Source organism: Chelonia mydas, chromosome 2 (genome assembly GCF_015237465.2).
Source record: "Chelonia mydas isolate rCheMyd1 chromosome 2, rCheMyd1.pri.v2, whole genome shotgun sequence".
In the NCBI taxonomy this organism is placed as follows: Eukaryota; Metazoa; Chordata; order Testudines; family Cheloniidae; genus Chelonia; species Chelonia mydas.
In genome coordinates, this window is record NC_057850.1 from 211,054,685 (window position 1) to 211,077,059 (window position 22,375).

The 22,375-nt window shown below is 39.3% G+C and overlaps 1 protein-coding gene across 10 annotated transcripts in view; it reads right to left on the reverse strand.

The window, feature by feature from the left end:
• PHF14 (PHD finger protein 14) overlaps positions 1–10,368 on the reverse strand; it is a 298,225-nt gene extending 287,857 nt beyond the window's left edge. For 8 of the 10 annotated variants that reach the window (XM_037890608.1, XM_027827236.2, XM_037890606.1 and 5 more), the window contains exons 1-3: positions 10,053–10,267; positions 9,420–9,530; positions 900–1,549 (exon numbers count right to left, since the gene is read on the reverse strand). In XM_037890608.1, the coding sequence (XP_037746536.1) occupies positions 900–1,549; positions 9,420–9,530; position 10,053 (762 nt within the window). In that variant the 5' untranslated portion in view covers positions 10,054–10,267. Of the gene's footprint in view, positions 1–899; positions 1,550–9,419; positions 9,531–10,052 lie in introns of all 10 variants that reach the window. The other 2 variants (XM_037890605.2, XM_037890610.2) reach the window with 2 other exon arrangements.
• Between the last annotated feature and the right edge of the window lie 12,007 nt (positions 10,369–22,375).

A 22,375-nucleotide genomic window follows, 5' to 3' on the forward strand; every position in this document is an offset into this window, starting at 1 on the left:
TGAAAAAACCCTCTAAGTAATCCTGTACAACTATAATTTATCCAGAAGTTACACCCTATTGTATCAACACTATAATTACCTGCAAAAAGTTAAAACAATAGTCTTTACAGTGATTTTTTGAATTTTGCAATTATGATGTATTAAGTCAACAATCTTAACCCAATACAGTACTAATACCCCTATTTAAGGGAACAGGAATTGTGTGGTAAAAGATTGCAATATCAGAAACTGAACACATTATTTGCATTCTGCAATCACATTGTAGTCAATACAATTAATTCTTACCCATGGTACTGTTTGGTGTTTTAAAAAAAGTTAGAGCAACACCAAAACTACAAACAGCTTGCTAGAGAAATATAACATTCATTCCAGCTGAGCCCACGTCAGAGTAAATGTTCCTGTATTAAGAATTCTTGAACAGAGAATTTAATTTTTGTTTTCTATGTTTGTTGCAATGAGGAACTGGATCAAGAATATTTGCCTTTTTTTTTTTTTTAAATATATTTGTTAGGACGTGTCAAAGCTATTACGCGACTTTAGCGTTGGTTTCTGTTTAATAAGATACATGCTATAACAGAACTAAACTGTTCATTAGCAGAAGTTAGTTTGCACTATGGACCTACTTGCTATGAAGCTGATCCAAAGGCCATTGAAGCCAATGGAAAGACCCTCACTGATTTAAATGGGTGCTGATTTGCTTGGGCCATAAAGGCCAATTTATTTCACTTGCAGTACCCATTCAGCATAATTCTGGAGGTTTTTTAATTATTCAAAAAAAACCCAATGTAAATAGGATTTCAGTCAATCAGTTTAACTTCAATGAGTACTTTAAAAAGAATAGCACTGCAGAGTACTTTTCATTTTTCAACAGACATATTATAGAAAGTTGGTTGCTCTACCTCATTACTCTTGCTTTGTGATAGAGCCAGGCTATCATTTGTCAGCTCCTCATCATCAGCACTATTCCTGCTAAGAACTTTATGTTTCTTTTTCTTGGATCCACCATCACTAGCAGTGCTGCTGTTATCCTCATTGCCTTCCTCATCATTGTCATCCTCATCGCTACCACTTCCATCATCTTCATCCTCCTCATTATCTCCATCACTTCCCTCTTTCCGCAGTGCAGTTTTTCCCTTCTTCTTCCCAGCAGTAGGTCGCCAGTCGTTGTCATCCTCACTGTCATAATCATCCATATCATTTAGCTCTTCCATCGATACAAAATCCAGCAGAGGTCTGTTCCTACGCAAATTCCACTTTTTCGGTTCATTTGTTTGCTCATCAGCAGCAGCATCAGTTTCAGTTGCTTTTTCTTTCTCTTTTTTCTTTTTTGGCTTCTCATCTTCTTCCTCCTGTTCTTTTTTTTCAGTCTTAATCACCTCCTCTGTTGTAAGCATCGTTTCTCCAGCAGAAGTTTTGGGTTGCTGTTCTTCCTCTACTTTCATTTCTTCTGCCAATTCTTCCTCCAAGACATTCTCTTCTGATTCACTACAGGAACCTTCACCACTGTCCTTTGATGCATCTTCACTCCCACGACCACTTCCTTCAGAATCTGTTGAGCACATGAAAATTTAAAAAAAGTGTTCCAACACAAATGTACCCAAAAAACCCAAAAGCTGTTGAAGTAACAAGTTGTTAAAATTACAGAATGATGTATGTTCCTCCCTTATTAGGCATCCAACCTATGTTGCAGTTGGTGTCCAAATATCGTTACTGCAAGTAGTACTACTCAGAATCTGTTGAATGAGTGCATTTTGAAATGACAAAAAAAAAAAGTTAAAATATATTAAATGACACATAGTTAAATTCCTCTTTGCATCACTGCTCATATTACCAACAGGCAGCAGTATGGGATAGATATAGTTGCCATTTGAATAAGTGGACTTGTTTTAAAATCTTAGTAGTTACCCTCTAAACCTTGAAAATGAAAGCTCAAGATAAAATAGATACTCAGTACAAAACACTCCATTTAAAGACCTTGGTTACAAAATGAAGCATTCAAAAGTCAAGAAGTGCCAAAGTTGAGTTTGCTCATATAAACTTAACTCTGCCACCTGGTATATATGCATAGTAAGAATTTTTAATTTCACCATCACTTACTATTTTTACCTTACAAGAGCTCTGCCTCATTCAGTGCACAGTTTGGACAATGGGCAAATCTGAACTGGGTGTCACCCCATTATCATTCTTCAGTTGCTGGTCCCTTGTCTCATTCACTACACATAGTCCAATTTGCACAATGGATAAGGCAGAGGTTCTGGACTTCTTTTTTCCTAGCAGAACTTCAGTTTCACTTATTTGTATATTGAATAGAGAATGAGGCAGAACATGTAATTAAAGATTATTATGATGAATTTGCACAAAAAGGTTGAAAAATGCCTGGACACTTTCTGACTTGAATGTTTCTCTTAGTAACTAACATTCTTTTACTAGTTTTCATTTGAAATATTTATTTTAAGTTAAAGAAAACAAAGAATAAAATTGTCTTATTTGAAGCAATTTACTAGAAAACAGTAAAAAGTTCTGTTCTGCATGATCACATGCACTCAGTGAGGCAACGGCTTCTGTGGTGTGCATATTATTCAATGAAGTAAGGATTGAGATTTTCCAGGTTGTTCAGATCTATCACCAAATTGTGCAGCTCATCTCCAAGAAGTGCCAATAAATAAATAAATCTCTAACCACATCAAGTATCTTTTGAGCCACACATTATAGAGAACTACTTTACTGGCACCTAAAAAAAAAAAAAATGCCTCTGCCCTTAATCTTAATTACCAAGCAATAGCAACTAATGCATTGTATTAGTTACCAAAGAGCAATCCCTGCATACACCTTCATAGTCATATACACCCCAATAGACAGTGGAACTAGCATGGTTCTGTATGGTGGAGACGGGATGTGGAGAGCCCCATACACACACCATGTATCTAAGCCCTATGTGGTTACATCTATGAATGCAAGGATGTGGTGCTAAAGAGTGACATCAGGTACTAAATTTCTTAAAGGACCCATTTCTTACAATAAATTTTAACTTCTAAATTAATTAACAAATTTTACTTTTAAGAGTAAAAGGCTTATGAACAAATGCCATGTCTTACGGTAAGCCAGTGAAAGTAGGCTCACAATAACAGGAGAGGAGTGCCTGGCACCATTTTGGAGCATTCCTTTAATTGTACACGCTCTTGATCCTGCCAAGACTTATTCATATGCTTAAAGTTAAGCTCAGAGAAGAGTCTTTCCAGAATCGAAGTATAAGCATGCTGAGTGCACAGCAAGTGTCCTGAATTGAACATGTGGTGGGGGATGTGACCACCATGTACAACTTCAGATATCCTGAGTCCTTCCCTTAGGGAGACAACAGACCCCATGACTAGGGGCAAACAAGAGAGACTGTTACCACCAATACAGTATCACAAAGCCCCAATGTCACAAAAGCAATTTTTTTTAAGTTAACTATGCTTTAGCTGATCAAGTCCCATGACCAAGGCTGTACTAATCTGTGCCTGCACTTGATTATGAAAAATCACTTTACCAAAATCATTGCAAGAAAGTCACAGTCAGAAAGTTAATCTTAGATAAATGTAGATATAACTGCACTAGGAAGTAGAGTCTTGTCCTTTTATGTAGTTTTTTTTTTTTATTCTAAATATACTCTGATTAAAGCTTTTTTTTTTAATTAATCTTGTTATACTAATTAAAATAATGGCTCCACAACTAATTTTGACCTTTAAGAGTAAAAAACAAATGGTGATACTCAGTTGAATAGCAAAGCATCTGATTGCCAAAAAAAAAAAATGCAAGTAATGGGATACATTTTTTAAACTCTCTTCTCTGTACAATTTTTCAAATATTCTTTAAATTTGAAAAAAATATGTTCTTTATACAGCAATGGTCAACATAGCACTATCAGGGGAAAAAAACGGTTTTTTTTTGTCAGAAAGCCTAATGGAACTTTTCTAGTTCTTTCCAATCCTTTATTCTTGCAACTTGTCCCGGTTCCCATGTTCCCTGTCAGCTAACCACTTTACTCAGTCTCAAGTACAGTCACAAAACCTGGAAAAACCAGTATGTGAACCAAATATCTCAGAGTAACTACAGTATACCATATGCCATTGCAATCATTTCACCTAATTACAAAAGGTAAATTCCTTTTTCTAAAAAGGAAAATTTTAAAATACCTTAAAGAATAATCAGCGACAAAAGCAGTCATTTTGGTGGTTTGATACAGGATAAGACAATTCTTCTCCAGTTTGAATGTATGAAAAAGAAGGCACTTTAAAATCATTGTAACTTACGTTCTATTAGCAGATTCCTGGGTATCAGGTAAAGCTACACACCATAATTGTGCATATTGGATAGAATAGTGGCTGAATCAATCTTAAATACCAAAAAAGAATAGAATAGGTGTCTATTATGTAATGTTCCAAACATTTGATTTTAGACTTAATCTAATGTCAATTTTACTTGTAGCCATAATTTTTTGCCCTTATTTGCATTGTAAGGAAGTGTGACTAGGCATTTTAAAATATGAAGTGTATGGCTCAGATCTTTAAATTAAAACACTGCTGTTACCAGAAGAGACACAGTAATGTATGTAAAGACAAAGATCATCAGACAAAAGCATATAAAATATGACTGTACTGATTAGAGGCAGTACTTTGTCATCCAATGCCTATGAGTGAGGCATTTAAGCAACTTTATCAAATGCAGGTGTGGATTTGGGAAGGTTACAAAAAAAGGGGTTGTGAATGATTGGCTTTCAGATACACAACTGGAGATTGTAAGTTTGTCAGATGCTGTAAATTGAAGTGTGTCATGTCTAGTCAGCACAAGGATGAAAAGCATCTAAGGACAATCCAGTTACTAACGATGTAGTAAGTGGGCATTCTTACCTCTGAGCCAGTGCTCAGTAAGTGACAGCATCCAGCACAGTGGCTCTCTCTTTATTCAGGTCTCTTCAAAGACCAGCAGAATAAGGTACCAATTTTGATTGGGGTCTTTAGGTGTTATCATAATGTCAAGTGTTTATGAATAAATAATAATGGCAAGAAAAGCATCATGCAGCTTGTGGCATGACAGGAAATTTAAAAAAAAAGTTAGAGTAAAAAGGTCTGAGCACTTTAACCCTACTGTCATGTTTTTCAAAAATCCATCTTGCCTACTTAAAAATTCTCTTTATCGTTTCAACTGAAAACATTAATGTTCTTCACCGTACTTACTATGCGGCAATGCTGATGCAAATAGATGCAGAGTTCATCCTTCAAAAGTGACTACATAGCCACATGGGCTGTAAAGTGCTTTGAGAGCTCCAGGCTAAAAAGGTGCTATACACACACAAGTTATACAGGAAACAAATAGATACTCTAGTCCAGGCATCAAGAATCCTTAGGATGCATCTATTTAAAGTTAAAGAGAAGAGTACACTATAGTTGCTTTTCAAAGCAAACTCTCAAAGCACTGATCTTTATTGTGCACTGTTGGATTGCAAAACTTCAGTTGAAGACATGAAACTCCACCTCATAGGGTAAAAGGAAGCATCCCAAATCACAAACTTGAATGTTCTTTGTCTCTTGTAACTTTAAAAAAGAGCCAAACTAATTATTTTTTAAAAAATTATTCTAAAACTGAGACCATGTAATGCCAATCTTCAGCCAGGAATAAGTCTTTAAATTATTTGTAATAAATGAGTAATAAATACAGCTTTAACTATAATGATACTAAGGAGCACTACTAGAAATAGTATCTGAGAAAGTGTAAGAAAGTTACTTTATTCATTGAAAATAACCATGCAAATGCAACACTAAGGTTTAGAACTAGTGTCATGTCTACAATGGGGAAGTTTATGAATTCCAAAACCAGTGGGATCCTTAAAGCAGATAAGGCATCAGTTGCTTCCATCATTTTACCATTGTGTTGGCTACACTTGATGAAAAGCTTGAAAACAGGATTAACTGACACTGTTATAAAAATGGGTCTACCCATGGAAACCTTGTCCACACTAGGGTTACCACTGGAACTGGTGAGTAATTTGTTCCTTTATTTTGGAAGTTCCCTTATCACATACAAGACTTCAGAGGAATAGAATCCAGAAGATTTGGGAGTTAAAATATCTATTTTAAACAGTTGACTTCAATCTTGCAAACCCTTGCTACAGCACATAGTTCCATTGATTTCAGTGCAACAATGAGCACGATTAAGGGTTTGCAGTATCTTAGCATCTCATACTACCACACAGGCTGTTAAGATCTATAACTTCACATACACAAATGCAACGTGGCTGAGCGAGCGGAACCCAACTTTTTAATTTCTTGACTTCAGTGCATTTAAATCCTTATATTTGATGATTAACTTTTTTTTCTGTGGAACTTCTTAGGCTTTTACTAAAAATTTTAGTAATTTGAAATAGGTGTGTGTGTGTGTGTGTGTGTGTGTGTGTGTGTGTGTGTGTGTGTGTACACTGATATATCCAAATACATGCATTACTGCCTATTTGTTGAGTAGCCACACATACTGGCATTTATTTGAAAGCGTAATCATATTGCACAATATAATAAGGTTATTCTCCATTTATTTTTAGTTACTTGGTTATCTACATTTGTAAGGAATCCATTCCAAACAAGAAGTTCAGCCACAGAATTCTAAATCCAAAGAGTACTTAGACTTAAAGATATATAGGCCCTGATCCTGCAACATATTGTAGATAGACAGATCTCTGGATCCACATGGAGCAACACTGAATTCAATAGGGTACCACATGAACACAAGAATCTGCCCATGTGTTATGTATTGCAGAATCAACAATGTTGTAAACTAAAGGAAAATCTACTCTTCAATCAATAATAGGATATTATTTGTGAGGCAAACTCTGGACATGTTGCAGAGTCCTTTTACCCTTGTCGTTCAGTTATTCCATCAAAAAAGTAACCAGGCCAAGTATAGCTTAAATATAAAATCATATATCAACCACATTCAGAACAGCACAGACCTGCTCTTTCAAGCATGCAATTATTGTCTAATTAGTATGAAACACAGGAAGCAAACATTTATATTGTACTAAAAATCAACACAAAAGGGATAGAAGCCACTGAAAAACTGACAAGTTTTTCGTCTCAAAACATTCAGAACTTTATTTCAACTACTTTTTTTCTTTTCAAAATTTCACAGAGTAAGCACTCCCAATTGAAGTTATACCAATTCTGAAGTTTTAAAGCAAAGCTATTTCAATGATCTGAACACAAAAAACGGTCAAAGTATTTTAAGAGCAGAACAAGCAAAATTCTCTTATTGTTATAGAAGCCAAAGCAGTTTGTGATCTCTGTTGCATCTTGAGGGAATTCCCACTTGCGCTCTTTAAAATTGGAGTAGAGATTTAAACATCTGTAAACTATTCAGGGCCCGGACTGAGTCTCCCTGTTTGTACAACACCCATAGGATTAATGGACCTTTAATCCAAGTGGAGTCTTTAGGTTCCAATACAAAATAATAATTTAAGTAGGAAGTTTTACTTCTCAATTTATTTTTTCACTAAATATGAGAACGTTATACAACGTACTCCTATTTTTTATTTTCTCTCTCTACACCTCTTTCCCAGTCAACTCCTAGAACATTTTGATTTTCACACTACCCCTGTGTGTCCCATACTCCTTTTCCCAAGAACCTCACTTTTGCTATTGCCCATTATAAATGCCACCTATGCTATTGCACTACAATAAAAGTGACTAGCCTGCCACTGGAAATTGACAATATAATTCGTTTCACTCAACTCCTTCCAGAGAGTTCTATCTGCAAGATGAAAAGCCCTTAATTCCAAAGAAGCTTAAAGTGAAAATTAACAAGATGCAGATCAGTTTCATTCTGATGCTGCTGCAATTCTCTCCTACAAGACGACAATCCCCAGGGGAATCTTTAAAATTGGGACTAAAGTTGAGGAAGAGAGGCCAGTGGAAAAATAGAGCATACCTGCAATCCTGTATCAGTTTAAACACCTATGTTGGACAAGGAGCCATTAGGAATTACTGAATTTATTAATACAGGACAGTTTACCAAGAAATGTGGTAGAAATTACAAGTCACTAGGCTCAACGCATCTGAATTACTAGGTGAAGTTCTTTGGCCTGTGTTATGCAAGAGGTCAGACAGGTGGCCACAGGGCTCCCTTTAGGCCTTAAACCTCGTTTTATTTCTACATATGATTCTATGATCTGCATATAGCTAGTCTATTTATCTACATAGTCCTGCCACTTTTACCCTCTTCCTCCCACCTCCAGCCTCCATTTATTTATTACATCAGTTATTGTGTGGGGGCTTATTTTAGGCTTCAAGAGAGATTTCCTGCAGGTACAAGGGTCTTTGAATATGGATTAGACTGCAGGAATAGGGCTTTAGACTGTAGATCTTTTGAGGCAGGGACTATATTATTCTGAGTTCATACAGATCCCAGCATTGATCTGATTGAGTCCTCTGGTGCTACTGTAATATAAATAAATAAATCTAAATTGTTTTTTTGTTTTCCTCCCAAGTTTTCTACTTTTTGGCAGGGACCAGGCTTGGGGGGGGGGCAAAAAAAAAAAAAAGGGCCATCCAGAAAAGATAAGCTCTTGCTTTTGGGAACAAAGAGGTGCTGTGAAGGAAATGACTGCCTATCATTAATATGTTAGTCCAACATTATAAATAGGTATTTCCATAACGGTTTTTTGTTAGACAAAAGCCAGATCTAACATACAGAGCTACAGTGGCACAGCTGTACTGATGCAGTTGCACCGCTACAGCGCATCTGGTGAAGACACTATGCCAAAGGGAGACAGCTCTCCTATCAGCATAAAAAAAACCCACCTCTGCAAATAGCAGAAACTATGTCGTCAGGAGAAGCTCCTCCGCTATCATACACTGACAAGTTCATGTGCACAGTGCTAACCCATGTCACCCAGCAGGGTGGTTTGTTCATACCCCTGAGCAACATAAATTTTGCTGACAGAGGCTGTAGTGTAGACATAGCCTAAATAAAAACTAGGAGAGACAACTAAAACACTTGTGCACAAAAAATACTTATTGTCCCTGCTGGTCCTTGTTTGATCTACAAGGGGACTGTTTTGAAAGCAACTAATGCTTAATTATCAGTTTGCAATCTATTTTTATTTTGGAAAAAATACTTTTTAAAGTTGTACCCTGGGTTAGGTATTTCACAGAGAGAAGGATTACAAATTTACCAATAAGATTACTGGGCTTCAGGTCCCAACATTCCAACAGGTTTATACCCTCTACAGAAACACAACGTACAATTTCAATGTATAGCCTACTGATTGATCAGTGCCACTCCTTCTCCCATTCCAGATATGAGCTGAGAAACCAAAAACCATAATCTCTCATAAAAATAATGGGAACAAAATATCATTTTGAACTGGGGAGATGAAGGGAAATGTTTACCTGAGGCATCTCCAACCTTAAAATCACTGTCATCTGAGCTATCATAATCTAAAGCTTCCAGCAGCGAAGCTGCCAAAGGCTTCACTTGTCTCCTCTTCGAACTGCGATCCACTATAGAAAGGAAAACATTTCATTATTAGAGAATAATAATGAAAAATGAACATTATATTAAGCATAAACCATATAGATTATACAGGGGCCGGTGGCAGGAACTGCCCATTTTTTACAGTTTAAAGCTCAGTCGGCACACAAACAACATCGGAGACAATAGCACCCGCCTACAGCCAAGGATCTGAAATAGTCCTACAAGTGCAGGGAGGGAAGGGAAGGGAAACATGATGCATAAAGGTTTGGGGTTAATACATCTTTTGTGGGGGCATCCCCAGCCCCCAGGACCAGCTCCCCTCAGAAACGATAGCTCGTTAGTACTAACTGAGCAGTGGATACGGGGGGCAGGGAGGGGCTAAGGGGGGTGGCTAATGCCTCCCAGCGGGAGGTGTGGGGGGCAGGCAAGACCTCGCACCGTGGGGAGGGAAGGGGCGAGAGACGGACGCCCCTGCACGCGGGGGATGCCCAGTGCTAGCCCGGGGCGGCCAGGCGGGCAGTGCGGGGACTCCGGGGACAGTCACTTACTAAAGCCGGCGGCGGGACCAGGAGGCGAAGGGCGGACTCGGGAGGCGGCGGCGGCAAGCGCGCCGGTCGCCTTCCCGCTCCTCGGCGCTGGCGGAGTCCGGGCCGGTAACCCAGACAATGGGCACAGCCGCAAGCCGCGACCCGGATGCAGATCCCGGCCACAGAGCAGGGCGGGCTTTGCGCCTACGGCTCGCCCCACTGAGCATGCGCAGCACGCCCGCACAGGCGCACTCGGGGAAAGTGAAGCTATTCAAGCGTCTACCCTTCCGCAGCCCGATGGCTCAGCTGGGAGCCGCTGTGCCTGCCCCTAACCCCACAAGGGAGCAGGAGTGGGGTGAGGGGGATTTAGGGTTGCGTGTGTGTGCAGGATGTGCGGGGGAATTGGGACAAACTATGCCCAGGCTTTCATCCTGATCTGGGTTTTCAGTGCAGGGACAGACGGCTGCATAGGGACTAAGGTGCAGTGCATTCATTCATTCACTCACTCAATAATACTGGCAACGCCACGTGTTCAGAAATCACCAATCACCCCCCCCCCCCCAAGTGAGATTGGATTATGGTTAGTGAGTTTTTTAATGATAAGCTTGGGACGCTTTTGATTTTCCTTTTGGTTTCTGAGCCCTCAAGTTGCACTCAGGTCACGTTTCCAGGCTTATCTGAGCAACCATGAGGGCTAGAAACTTACTTGTTTTAAAAGTGATTGTCACCAAAGCCTCCCCAGGGAAGCCCCCACTCCATTCCCCCGCACTGCTTTGTTTTAAACTTACTTGTTTTAAAGGGAAGCTGAGAGTATCGCCTAATCACATGGATCCAGGAGCTGGGCATTTAAAGAAAACAAATATTGTGAGACTTATGGTGAAATCGCAAGAGCTGGTAATGCTGCTTGCTGCCTGATCCTGGGTTGGGGAAATGAGTGCCTCCTCATGAGCTGATAACCCATCCACATCCTTGCTTAATGCAGTGTTGCCAACCCCATCCTTCAAACATCATAAATCTGACTTCCAAAACCATGAGAATGGTTTAAAAACCATGAGATTTTTAAAAAATACATTTTGGGATATTTTTATTTCCTTTCAGATTTTCAAATCTTTAAGTATTATGTCTTCAACTGTTTCTTCATAACTATTAGGACTAGAAAGCTTGGGAGGGAGTGTTTCTTTTTCAATAAAATCTTAGAATCTCATGTAATCACATGAGTCCAGGAGCTGGGACTTTAGGAAAAACTACCAGATACTGTGAGACTTGTAATAAAAATAGCAAAAGTTGACAGCGCCGCTAACAGAATTGTGAATGTTCTCAATTTGGAGTTCAGTTTTGAATCCTACTAAGCTTTTAGCCTCAATGCCATATTTCAATATGAGTTCCAATGACTAGTTGTGCTTTGTGTAAATCAGGGGTTCCCAAACTTGGTTTGCGGCTTGTTCAGGGTAAGCCCCTAGTGGGCTGTGAGATGCTTTCTTTACCTGAGCATCCACAGGTACGGCCACTCGCAGCTCCCAGTGGCTGAGGTTCGCCATTCCCAGACAAGCCGCGAACCAAGTTTGGGAACGTCTGGTGTAAATATATCTATATTATAAATTTTTCCCCTTATTCTTGTCTTACAAGTGTGACTGGATAGAAATGCCCAATTTAATTTCTCTACCATTTATTATTTTGTATCTCTTAATCATATTTCTTCTTACTAAGAGTTTAGTAAATACATAAAGACCATTTTCTACTCTTACTCCTTGTGTAAGCCTCACACTGATAACATTAGTGGGAGTTCACTGTGAACTGAAGCAGCATATAGCCTCAAGTTTATATCTCAGCCCACTAACCATAACTAAAAAAATTAAATTTGGTCCCCCTCCATCAAGTGAGTTTGACACTGCAACATTAAAAGATCTTTGTTCAGTGACATATGGAAAGTTTGGCAGTCTCACTGTACTACTCAGTGAACCGGTTCTGAATCACAAAAGTCACTAATTGATATATTTAAATTTTATTTCTTTAGAGACTTACAAGAACCAGAAAGGGCACCTATAACCTCATACTCTAGATACCGCTAACACTGTTAACCATATAAAGATAGGAACAAGCAGCAATCCCAAAAAAATATAGCAATAACTAAACCATACAGCTCAGAAAAGAAGAAGAAATGTCTATGCCTCCTTAATCACCACCCTTTACCAGCATCTCCCTTTCTAAAAGCTCCCTTAAAAATATGAACTTTTCAGCATGCCCTGCACACCAATAGATTTCAGCTATTTCAGGTAAAGGGAACTGGACAGGAAGAGTATTTCCAAATGAAAGGGGCTTTCACAGAGAACAGAACGGGCCCTCTCTTTTATTACTAAGGGGGCTCCATCTTGAGTACCTCCACAGATTGCAGCAGAGAGGTCAAGAATACTGGAATGCTAAATTACCCTCTTGTTCCAAGAAGCATTCAGACATTTCGGGGTATTTGGTAATACATGCACTTTTACTGCCAATACTGTATCTATTCCATGGCTAAACAAGTGTAAGCGTTGTTAGTTTAGCATTTTTAACGTGTGCTAAATTCATTCACAAAAGAAAAAAAATTAATCTCAAAAGGTCATTGTAACAGGGCTGGCTCTTCTCCTGTCCTGTTCCTCACAAATGATCTTGTATGCTTCTTGACTGTCAACACCTCTGTGAGTTTTTCTTTATGTTCACATCACCAAGCCACCATCACAATCCTGTTGCAGCACTTCTACCTGCAGTATCCTTCAGTCCTCAGCCATTTCTCCAGGAATAAGGCATGTTCTCACCAACCAGAGACCTAGCTTATTCTGAACTCTGTTAGCCCCTCTTTCTTCCCATTGCATATCCTTTCTGGGTTCTTCAACTACCTTCTCGGTTGATGGGATAATTAGCCCTTTAGCTAATCAGTTCACAGTCTGATTGGGTAATTAAGTATTCTGCCCCTCAATCAGGGCTTCTCTGGGGATCTAGTTAGTGCCTAAGTTACCAGAGTGCTGAGGCATTTTTAGGAGTAAAGTTTACTCCTGGGGGAATTCTGCACCAAAAAATTAAAAATTCTGTGCAAAATATTTTAAAATTCTGCAAAATTCTGCATATTTTATTTGTCAAAATAACACAATATAATCACTCCAGTTTGAATTATTTGTTGACAGGTATTTTGAAATAAATCACCAAGTATGTCAACAATACATACAACAGCAACAAAAAGATTTTCCCAGGAGTAGAGTTAGAGAAACCCCTATGACAATCCAGTTCCAGTTGGGGGATGCTGGAGGGGGCTGTGTGAGGCCCCCAGAGCCCAGACACCTGCACTGTCCCCCAGAACTCAGCCGCGGGGCACCCCTAGGCCCAGACACCTGCACTCCCCTCCCTCCAGAGCCCAGCCATAGGGCACGCCCAGAGCCCAGACATCCACACACCCCTTCCTCCCAGAACCTATCCACGGGGCACCTCCCAGCCCAGACACTTGCACCCCCTCTCCCCAGAGCCCAGCCACGGGGCATCCCCGGCCTAGATATCTGCACCCCCAGAGCCTTTATTCCCCTCAGCGTCATTCCCTTCCTCACCCTCTGCCAGAGCTTGGTCTCCCTGGACCTCTCACGTCCCCGGGAGAATGAGGATCAAGCCAGATGGCCAGAGCATGCAGAGCCTCCATCCCTGCTGGGCTGGGTGTTTCGCTCACTGACCTGGGTTCTGCAGAGTCCAATGGCCCCTAGTGGCAGCCAGCAGTTCTGCAGCCCCAATTCTGTGGGGGAAACATGGAATTCTGCACAAATTCTGCATTGTGCAGTGGTGCAGAATTTCCCCAGGAGTAAAAGTTATAAACAGCTAAAAATAATAGTTTAGAATGAAAATGTTATTGTAACCACATCTCTAGCACAACTATATGAAAATACCTAGGGTTATTCAGCACATCTGGTCATTCAATTACCTGAGCATTCCAATTACTCTTTTTAGGTCTGTACTTCAAGTGCACAATCTGTTGAAAGAGCAAGTAGCCTGATCTTCATATAACTAGTGTTCTTCTACTGCTAAACACAGAGGGAAATAATGTTTCTGTGCATGCACTATTGCTCTAAGAAACATAGGTATCTTTGTTGTGGTTCAGTAAAAACCATTAGTAAAGGGAGTTACACAATAGCAATTCAGCAGAGCATACCGTGGTACTTATATAAGTTATCTTCAAACAAAATATTATTTTTAGTTTAATGAGAGCATTAAATGTGGCTTCAGCTTAGAAAGGTCAAAACAAAGAAAAACACTAAAATTCTATTTCCATTCACCTAATAAAATGACGTCAAGAATAGAAAATAAATAAGTTTTAACCTTCTATCATTTATGAATAGAAAAATAATAATATAAAATTCTAGATGTAAAGGATTTTTTTCCTGTCAGTGAGCAAACAGTTAAAATCACAACCTTTCTGTCTGAATCTGAACACCAAACTCTTTTATTACCCATCAAAACACCACCATCTGCAGTAGGGATGCTGACCTCTTTCAAACATCTTCCCCCAGAGGGAACAGTTCCATCTTCCACTCTCTAACTGTACATTGCAACAAGCACTTTTCTGAGTGATCTCTACTCTTTTTCCTAGTATTACTGGGTAAGATACAGAGAGATAAAGATTAAATCAGATGTCATTGCTGTTTTAAATTACAAAGAGCTGGGCACTTAGTACCAGTGATCCCTAACAATAGTAATCTGAAATAAACTGCAGACTGCTACAAAGTCTAGTGCAGTACAGTGTTGCTGTGGAATGTTCCCATCATAAATTCAGACATTTCCTGTTCTCATTGGTAACATGTGACCTGTTCTAAATGACAGATTATTAACCTTTGCTTGATTATGTGGCAAATATAATTTAAAAGAGTCCAGAAATAATTTTAAAAAACCTAACTGAATATGTAACTTGTAGAAAAGTTACATTAATATAATGTTATTGAAGGGTTAAAATCCATTGCTGATGTAATAACCTGGTATATGGATTTGTGTACAGGCCCAAAGTCCAGAGTTTGGTCAAGAGGTCAGAGGCCTAGCAATAGCTAAGAGAAAGCAGAATAACCAAAGATAACCTTGCTTTTGCTAAGATATGCCTGGTCAGCAAAACGCCAGATGTTGGGGGCAATAATTGTGTCTTATTCAAAGTTGCAAACAGAACAAAGAAGCCCTGTTTCTGTTGTGTTAGTTTCTTCTGTAGGGAGATGTTCTTCCCACACATCCAACCTTGAGTTTATGAAAGGTTCAAGCATGTCAGTATAAGATATGGCCTCCTCCCACCTGCCTTTCCCATGGACCAATGCCTGCCTTAAAACACAAATGAACAACTTGAAAGACAATCTTTATTGACATATATTTTTACTGTTTCTTTGCTTTTACCCCTAGATATGTATCTGTTGGACAATGAAAGGAGCTCCTTCATTCCTATGAACCCCCTAATCAGAATTCAACATATATATTTTATACTAATACATTTATTAAAGTATTAATTAAATGTTAAATGTTAATTTGTCAACTTGAGACCATGGGCGGAGACATTATGTAACCTTTGACCATTGGCTACTGTGCTATCAAGTCTTGCTGCTAGACCTATCCGGGGTTGTGGGACTGCCTACCCCGTCACTTTCCCCTGCCCATGGAAAATCCATATATTCCATTGTAATCAATTGATTGCCAGTGTCTCTGAGCCTAATAAGCGAGGTGACACTCTGTCAGCACTGTACATAATAAACTCCTGTGCTTGACCTCTACACGGTATGGATTTATGTCCTTCAGTTATTAAGGTTGCAAAGTCAAGCATTCAGAAGTTAAGAAAAGCCAAAATAAAGGTTGCCAATGCAAACTTAACTTTAATGTACTTACCTGAAAATATGTGAGTAGTCCCATTGACTTAAGTAAAGTACACATGTGTTTTCAGGATCAGGACTTAATTCTGTCCTCTTGTTCATTATAATACAAGCTCCTTACAGGTGCAGAAAAAGGTCCAAAGGTATTCTGAATACTTGGGGCATTAACTCTGTATCAGATGGCTAAGGATGATAAGCCATTACATCTAGATGAACCTTAGATGAGCGTGAGATTTAAGGCTGCCATAATAATCAAACACACCAAGGTCAAAGTTAAGTACAACCCTTCCTCTGACTCCCTGATGTGGGCAACAGGTCTCATGCCATTCTGCCATTCTGGCCTCTTCCCATCTCCGGCAGCAAGTTGCAACTATTCATTCTCTCACTCCCTGATGAAATGGGGAAGGGTCTCCCAGTCCATGACAATTTTCCCTTCTCTGACAGAATAGCTGGGGATGGTAGCCAAGTCATTCACAAATGACATCATAAAACTGCCCCAATTATTCCTTTCACTTACAATACTTTATGATGAAACTTCACAGGTTGAGGACTCAGGATACATAGTCTCCTCTCTGGGTCCTGTCTCACTCAACAGCAGGTTTCTATCTGGTAGCAATTAGCTGTATGCCATATCACTTGCTGGCCATTTTAGTCACTGCATCAGGGTCTCCTCTCACTGTAAAACCACATTCCAGGGAACCTACCTTAATCCTTCCCTGAGAACAGCTGGGGGAAAGAAATGAAGCCAGTTAATCATGAGGTCTGAAATCTCTAGCTTCCCTTCGTAATAGTTATATCTCTAAAAAAATTGTAAACCATCAAAACTAATGTATTACCTTCCCTTGCCTGCAAAGGTCCAGGATTCTGTGTTTCCTGTGATAGTTAATGACATCACACAATTCTGTAAATGAATAGGATACATGCTGAGTTTGTCTTCCAGTCAGGTCCTACTTCAGGTGTAGAATACAATCATACCCCAATTCATCTGGTTGTTTAACACCCTGCCCTTTTGCTCCCAGTGTCTGTAATCATTTGTTCACATGTAATGTTTTAATTTAAGTCACAATCCCACAACCCTTTACACACACAGATAGTCTAAACTGAGTAAGTGTTATTAACAAAAGCAATAGCCATCATCACCAGGGCCCTTAGATTGTAAATTCATCAGGTCAGGCAGGTTCTCTTTGTTGGTAAACACATCTGCCTTGGCATGCTATATAAACAATATAGTGAACAAGAACAGTGAATAATAACAGTAAATGAATGATTAAGGAAAAGAGCTATCTGAGTACAAAAGCTCTTTACCTAATAGCCAATTAGATATGGAAACTATGTACCCAATCCAAAAACTGTCACTGACTTCAGTTGGCTTTGGATCTTTATGGTCTTTTATGAAGTTAGTTCTGAGTGGTATATATTTCTCAGTAAAACAACAGACACAATCCTTCATCCAACAAATTATTCAGAAGGATTTTTGTTGTTGTTCTGAAGAAAATCTGGGATGTAAAGGACATCTGCTGCAACAAATATAAAAGCATAGACCTGCTGCTGCTAATGGAAAATAGTCTAAGCACTTGCATATTTTTTTCCAAAAAAGTTAATTAATTAAACAAGAATAATTACTTGAATATGAGTGTCAATGACCCTTCTCACATAAAGCTTTTCCCACAGAATCCTGCTGATGTGGCCAGAATAGAGGAAAATACAGCCCTCAGCTACAAAGAATGAAATCTTTGTGAATCTGCTTTTAAAATCTGTGGATTTTTTCTCTCCTTTTTAAAAAAAATTATCTATTTATGTGATTGTGTACAAAAGAAATTGAACTGGTTTGGATTTTACGAGACTCTATTCATTAAAAATTTTCAGTTAAAAAGCAATAAAATAAATGTTAAAATGCATTCTTTACATTTTTAATATTCTCTATCTTATTAAACAAAATTGTGACATTCAGTACACCATTTGTTTTCCTTTCTGATATTCATTATCTCACTAGTCAGCTCAATGGGCAGCAAGAGCAGTACAAAAGATTTCTTCAGTGTCCTTGCTGATTTCATAGAAACTAATCTAATTTTTTAAAGTTGTTTTTGCCAAAATATCCAGCCTTTTTTTGAAATATTTTGATTAAGAATTTTGAGCTATAAGATCCAGATTATCACCAGAATGCAGACAGTCCTAATCAGGGAAAGGTTTTCATTTCATCAAGATACTTGTATAATTTTTCTTCTTTATTTTTGTTCTTAAGAAGGAAAACAGACATCAAGATATGTATCTTGGTCCAAGGGTACACTGTCAGCTTCTGCATCCGCATATGACAGACACACTGGCAAGTTGCCCAGAAAGAGCAGCAACACTCAGTAAATCAGAGTGCATTCTATGGCTAATGTGGAAACTGACTACAACAAAGCCTCAGCATATACTCTGTTCTGTCATAGGCCTTTCTTATGTCATCAGCAATTGCAAGGAAAACACAGACTCCTGAAAACAGGATTTAGCAGGCAAGGGAAGGAGGAAACTGAGTTTCAATTATTGTGTTCATAAAATATAAATGTTTGGGGCAGAGGTTGTGTCTTCATCTGTGGTAACATCCCCTAGCATGGCGTAGCCTCATGAGACTGTGGGGGCTCTGTGTTCTATTGTAATGATAATAATTTCTTATTTTGAGGTTCAGATTCTCAACCTTGCTCCAGCTGCTTTGCACCATTCGGGTAGCATAGCTTTTCTTGAAACCTGGGTTGAGTAGCAGTGGCTGCCAAACTTCCAAAAGAGAAAGATGACTTTTCTATACTGCCATGCCATACCATTAGAAAGAGAATTCCACTTGATGTGGGAAAGAGAATGGCAACTGATTGTAGAAGCTCACTATTCTACATTGTTACTGGTCAGTTGGGTACCAGCTTGGGGCTGAGAAGCCCGCAGTGGGTGCTGGGGGTTTGCCTGGCAATGCATTGAGTGATGTAGAAGTGTATGATCAAGGTGACCAGTATGCCAGAGGTCCTTGAGGGATTTGAACAATTGGAGTTCTTGAACCATGGCGGGATATAGATGAAACTCATGTGCCCATCCTGTGCCTACCACATCAAGCCAATGAATATATTAACAGAAAATATATACCCTACTGTGCTGATCAGTTTCTTTTTGTTTCATAGGTTAGCTAGGCAAAGTACATTTTAACAGTTATAGAAGAGCTGGTAGCAATTCCTGTATTTAGGGACCTGATACTTTGAATTATAAAATATTTTGACCTTTTTTGAGATGCTCAAACACCTCTGTTATTTGCTGCAGGTCTTTGAAATTTGGCAGTAAGAAAACCCTCAGACTAAAGCTATGCCTTATCTTTGACCTATGAAATTCCATTCAGGTTTAACTGTTGCAAATTGTTGAAAATCACCATTTCTCTGCTGTAGCTTGCATTCCTCAGGAAAATTACAACAACCTACAAACTGTATGTTTGTATGCATCCGATGACATGGGCTGTAGCCCACGAAAGCTTATGCTGTAATAAATTTGTTAGTCTCTAAGGTGCCACAAGTACTCCTGTTCTTTAAACTGAACATGAACATTCTAAATACAGCTGGCCCCATGCTGTGGCCAAAGTAGTAACACTATACACTGCCCTAGAAACACCAGACAGCTGTCCAAGCTCCTACAGGATGGGTAGGAGAGAACCAGACTGGGCTCTGCTCCCACCAGACCACACTCACACCAGGCCCATGCCAGGGTGCTGGAACAATTTGTATAGTGGGGGTGCTAAAAGCCATTGAACCAAACTGTAAACCCTGTATGTTATGGAAACCACTTCAAGCCAGGGGGTGCAGTAGCACCCCTAGTTCCAGCATTCCCACTCTGAGAGAAAAAATCAATTTTGCTGAGAATTTTCAATTTTCCATCAGCAAAACCAAAATGAAATATTTTGGTTTGGGTCAGTTTAATATGGATCAAAATATTATGGTTTGTTGAACAGACCTGAAACATTTCATTTTGAGTCAGTTCAGCATTAAACTATATTTGCCTATGGTGCTGCATTATATCATGGGAGTTGTGGTCCAGGTGTCTCATGCCCCCTGTTCTCTCTTATGAGCTGGGTTCCCTTGCTGGAGTACATCTCCCATGATGCAAAGTGTTCTCCTCTGACAAAGCATTCTGGAATTGCATCCTGGGAGTTATATGACAGCAGGTGCATCAAGGAAGATGTAATCTGTCCTGGGACTGGCTCATAGGGGAGAGTGGGAACATAACACACTGCACAGTCAACCTGTGGAACTCATTGCCAGGGGAAGGCCAAAAGTATAACTGGGTCAAAAGGAATTAAATAAGTTTATGGAGGTTAGGTCCATCAGTGGCTATTAGCCAAGATGGTCAAGGATATAACGCGGTGTTCCGGGTGTTCCTATTCCTCTGCCTGCCAGAAGCTGGGAGTAGATGACTGGGGATGGATCACTTGATAAATTGCCATGTTTTGTTCACTCCCTCTAAAGCATGTGGCACTGTAAGAAGACAGGACACTAGGCTAGATAGACCATTGGTCTGACCCAGAATGGCCATTCTTATGTTTTTATGACACCATGCACCCAAAACTACAGTTCTCATGAGGAGATGCAGCATCATAGGGAAATGTAGCTTAATGCTAAACTGACTGAAAATGAAACATTGTGAGTCAGCTCAACAATGCAAACCAAAACATTTTGTAAGAAACCATTTCACTTAACATTTCAATTTAAACATTTTAATTTAGCTGAAACAGCAATTTTTGCACTTTTTCGGGGGGGGGGGGGGGGGGGGAGGTGTCAGAAAATGTTGAACAGCCAAAATAATGTTTCCAAACTCACAGTGCTTCTCAGTGCTGCAACATGCTCATTGCTGCTCTAGGTAATGAAGCTGTACCTCAATGTACTCTCACTGAGATTTACTTTTATGAGTGGGGATTCAGGCCCTTAAAGTCACTATAGAAAGTAGAGTCTCAGGATCCACATCCCAGTGTTCTCTACCACCTCCAAGACACTTTCAGCTGTCTTGAAAATCCCAGGCTCTCATGAAATAATATGCTATCAAGCAGGTTTAAGAGAGCCATCACCGTAAAGTATCAGAGGGGTAGCCTGTTAGTCTGGATCTGGAAAAGTGGCAGAGTCCAGTGGCACCTTATAGACTAACAGACGTATTGGAGCATAAGCTTTCATGGGTGAATACCCACTTCGTCGGATGCATATAGTGGAAATTTCCAGAGGCAGGTATAAATATGTAAGCAGGAATCAAGCTAAGGATAACGAGGTTAGTTCAATCAGGGAGGATGAGGCCTTCTTCTAGCAGTTGAGGTATGAACACCAAGGGAGGAGAAACTGCTTTTGTAGCTGGCTAGCCATTCACAGTCTTTGTTTAATCCTGAGCTGATGGTGTCAAATTTGCAAATGAACTGAAGCTCAGCAGGTTTTCTTTGAAGTCAGGTCCTGACGTTTTTTTGCTGCAGGATGGCTACCTTTAAATCTGCTATTGTGTGTCCAGGGAAGTTGAAGTGTTCTCCTACAGGTTTTTGTATATTGCCATTCCTAATATCTGATTTGTGTCGATTTTTCTCTAGACCCAAGAGGAGAGGGGAAGAGAGATCAAAAACAAGTATGTAGGAGACAGTACCACATGTACAACAGAAAAACTGCAGAGGACAATTCTTGATTGAACTTTTGAGAAATCTTTGTAGTTCACTTTTAAGAGGACTTCACTGAATTTCATTACATGATTTTTCATTTTGTTATAGTATTTGAGGGAGTGGGGGCAAGAAATGTATTACTTTAACAGATTTATTCTTTCACATGTATTGCATTTGAGGTGTATTGTAGTTCAGCATGTCAAAACTATATGCTTGATGAAAATAAGATTGCTAGTCTTTAAACTTTTGAGGTAATGTAAGATATTATCAGTGTTTGTTTTGCATTCCATGGAGAAAAAACAAGAAAAGTAGGTGCTTGAGCAGTTTGGAACTGTAACTGATGTTTATTAGACAGATCTTTCAGACAAGTGGTAGTGTTTTGATCATGTCTCATTGAATAGAGATGGCAGTCTGGAGGAGGTGTTTCTTATGGGGCAAGTCCCAAGGAGGAAAAACAGATGGGCAGAGACAGCATCAGTGGAGCAGTCTTGTGTACAGTCTTGTACAGTCTTGTGAGTTAGTCAGACAAATAAGGTTAGTAAAAGACAGGAGGTCTCATGGCATCAACTTTCAGGACTGAGGATGCTCTGAAACAACAAGTAAACAAACAGAACATTCTGTTCTCTTTAACCCATCTGATTTCTTGTGAAGCATAACATGAATACACTATTTCATACAGTAACACCTACATACTTTATGAAACTCCTCATTATTTTTGTGTGTTGACTTGTATGTTCAGCCTCTTATCAAGCCTCATTTGATGTCTTACTACATATTCAAAAGCACAAAATCAAAATATGCTGTATTTTTCCTTATTACATACTTTTCACCTCAATCTAGACTCTGCTGATCAA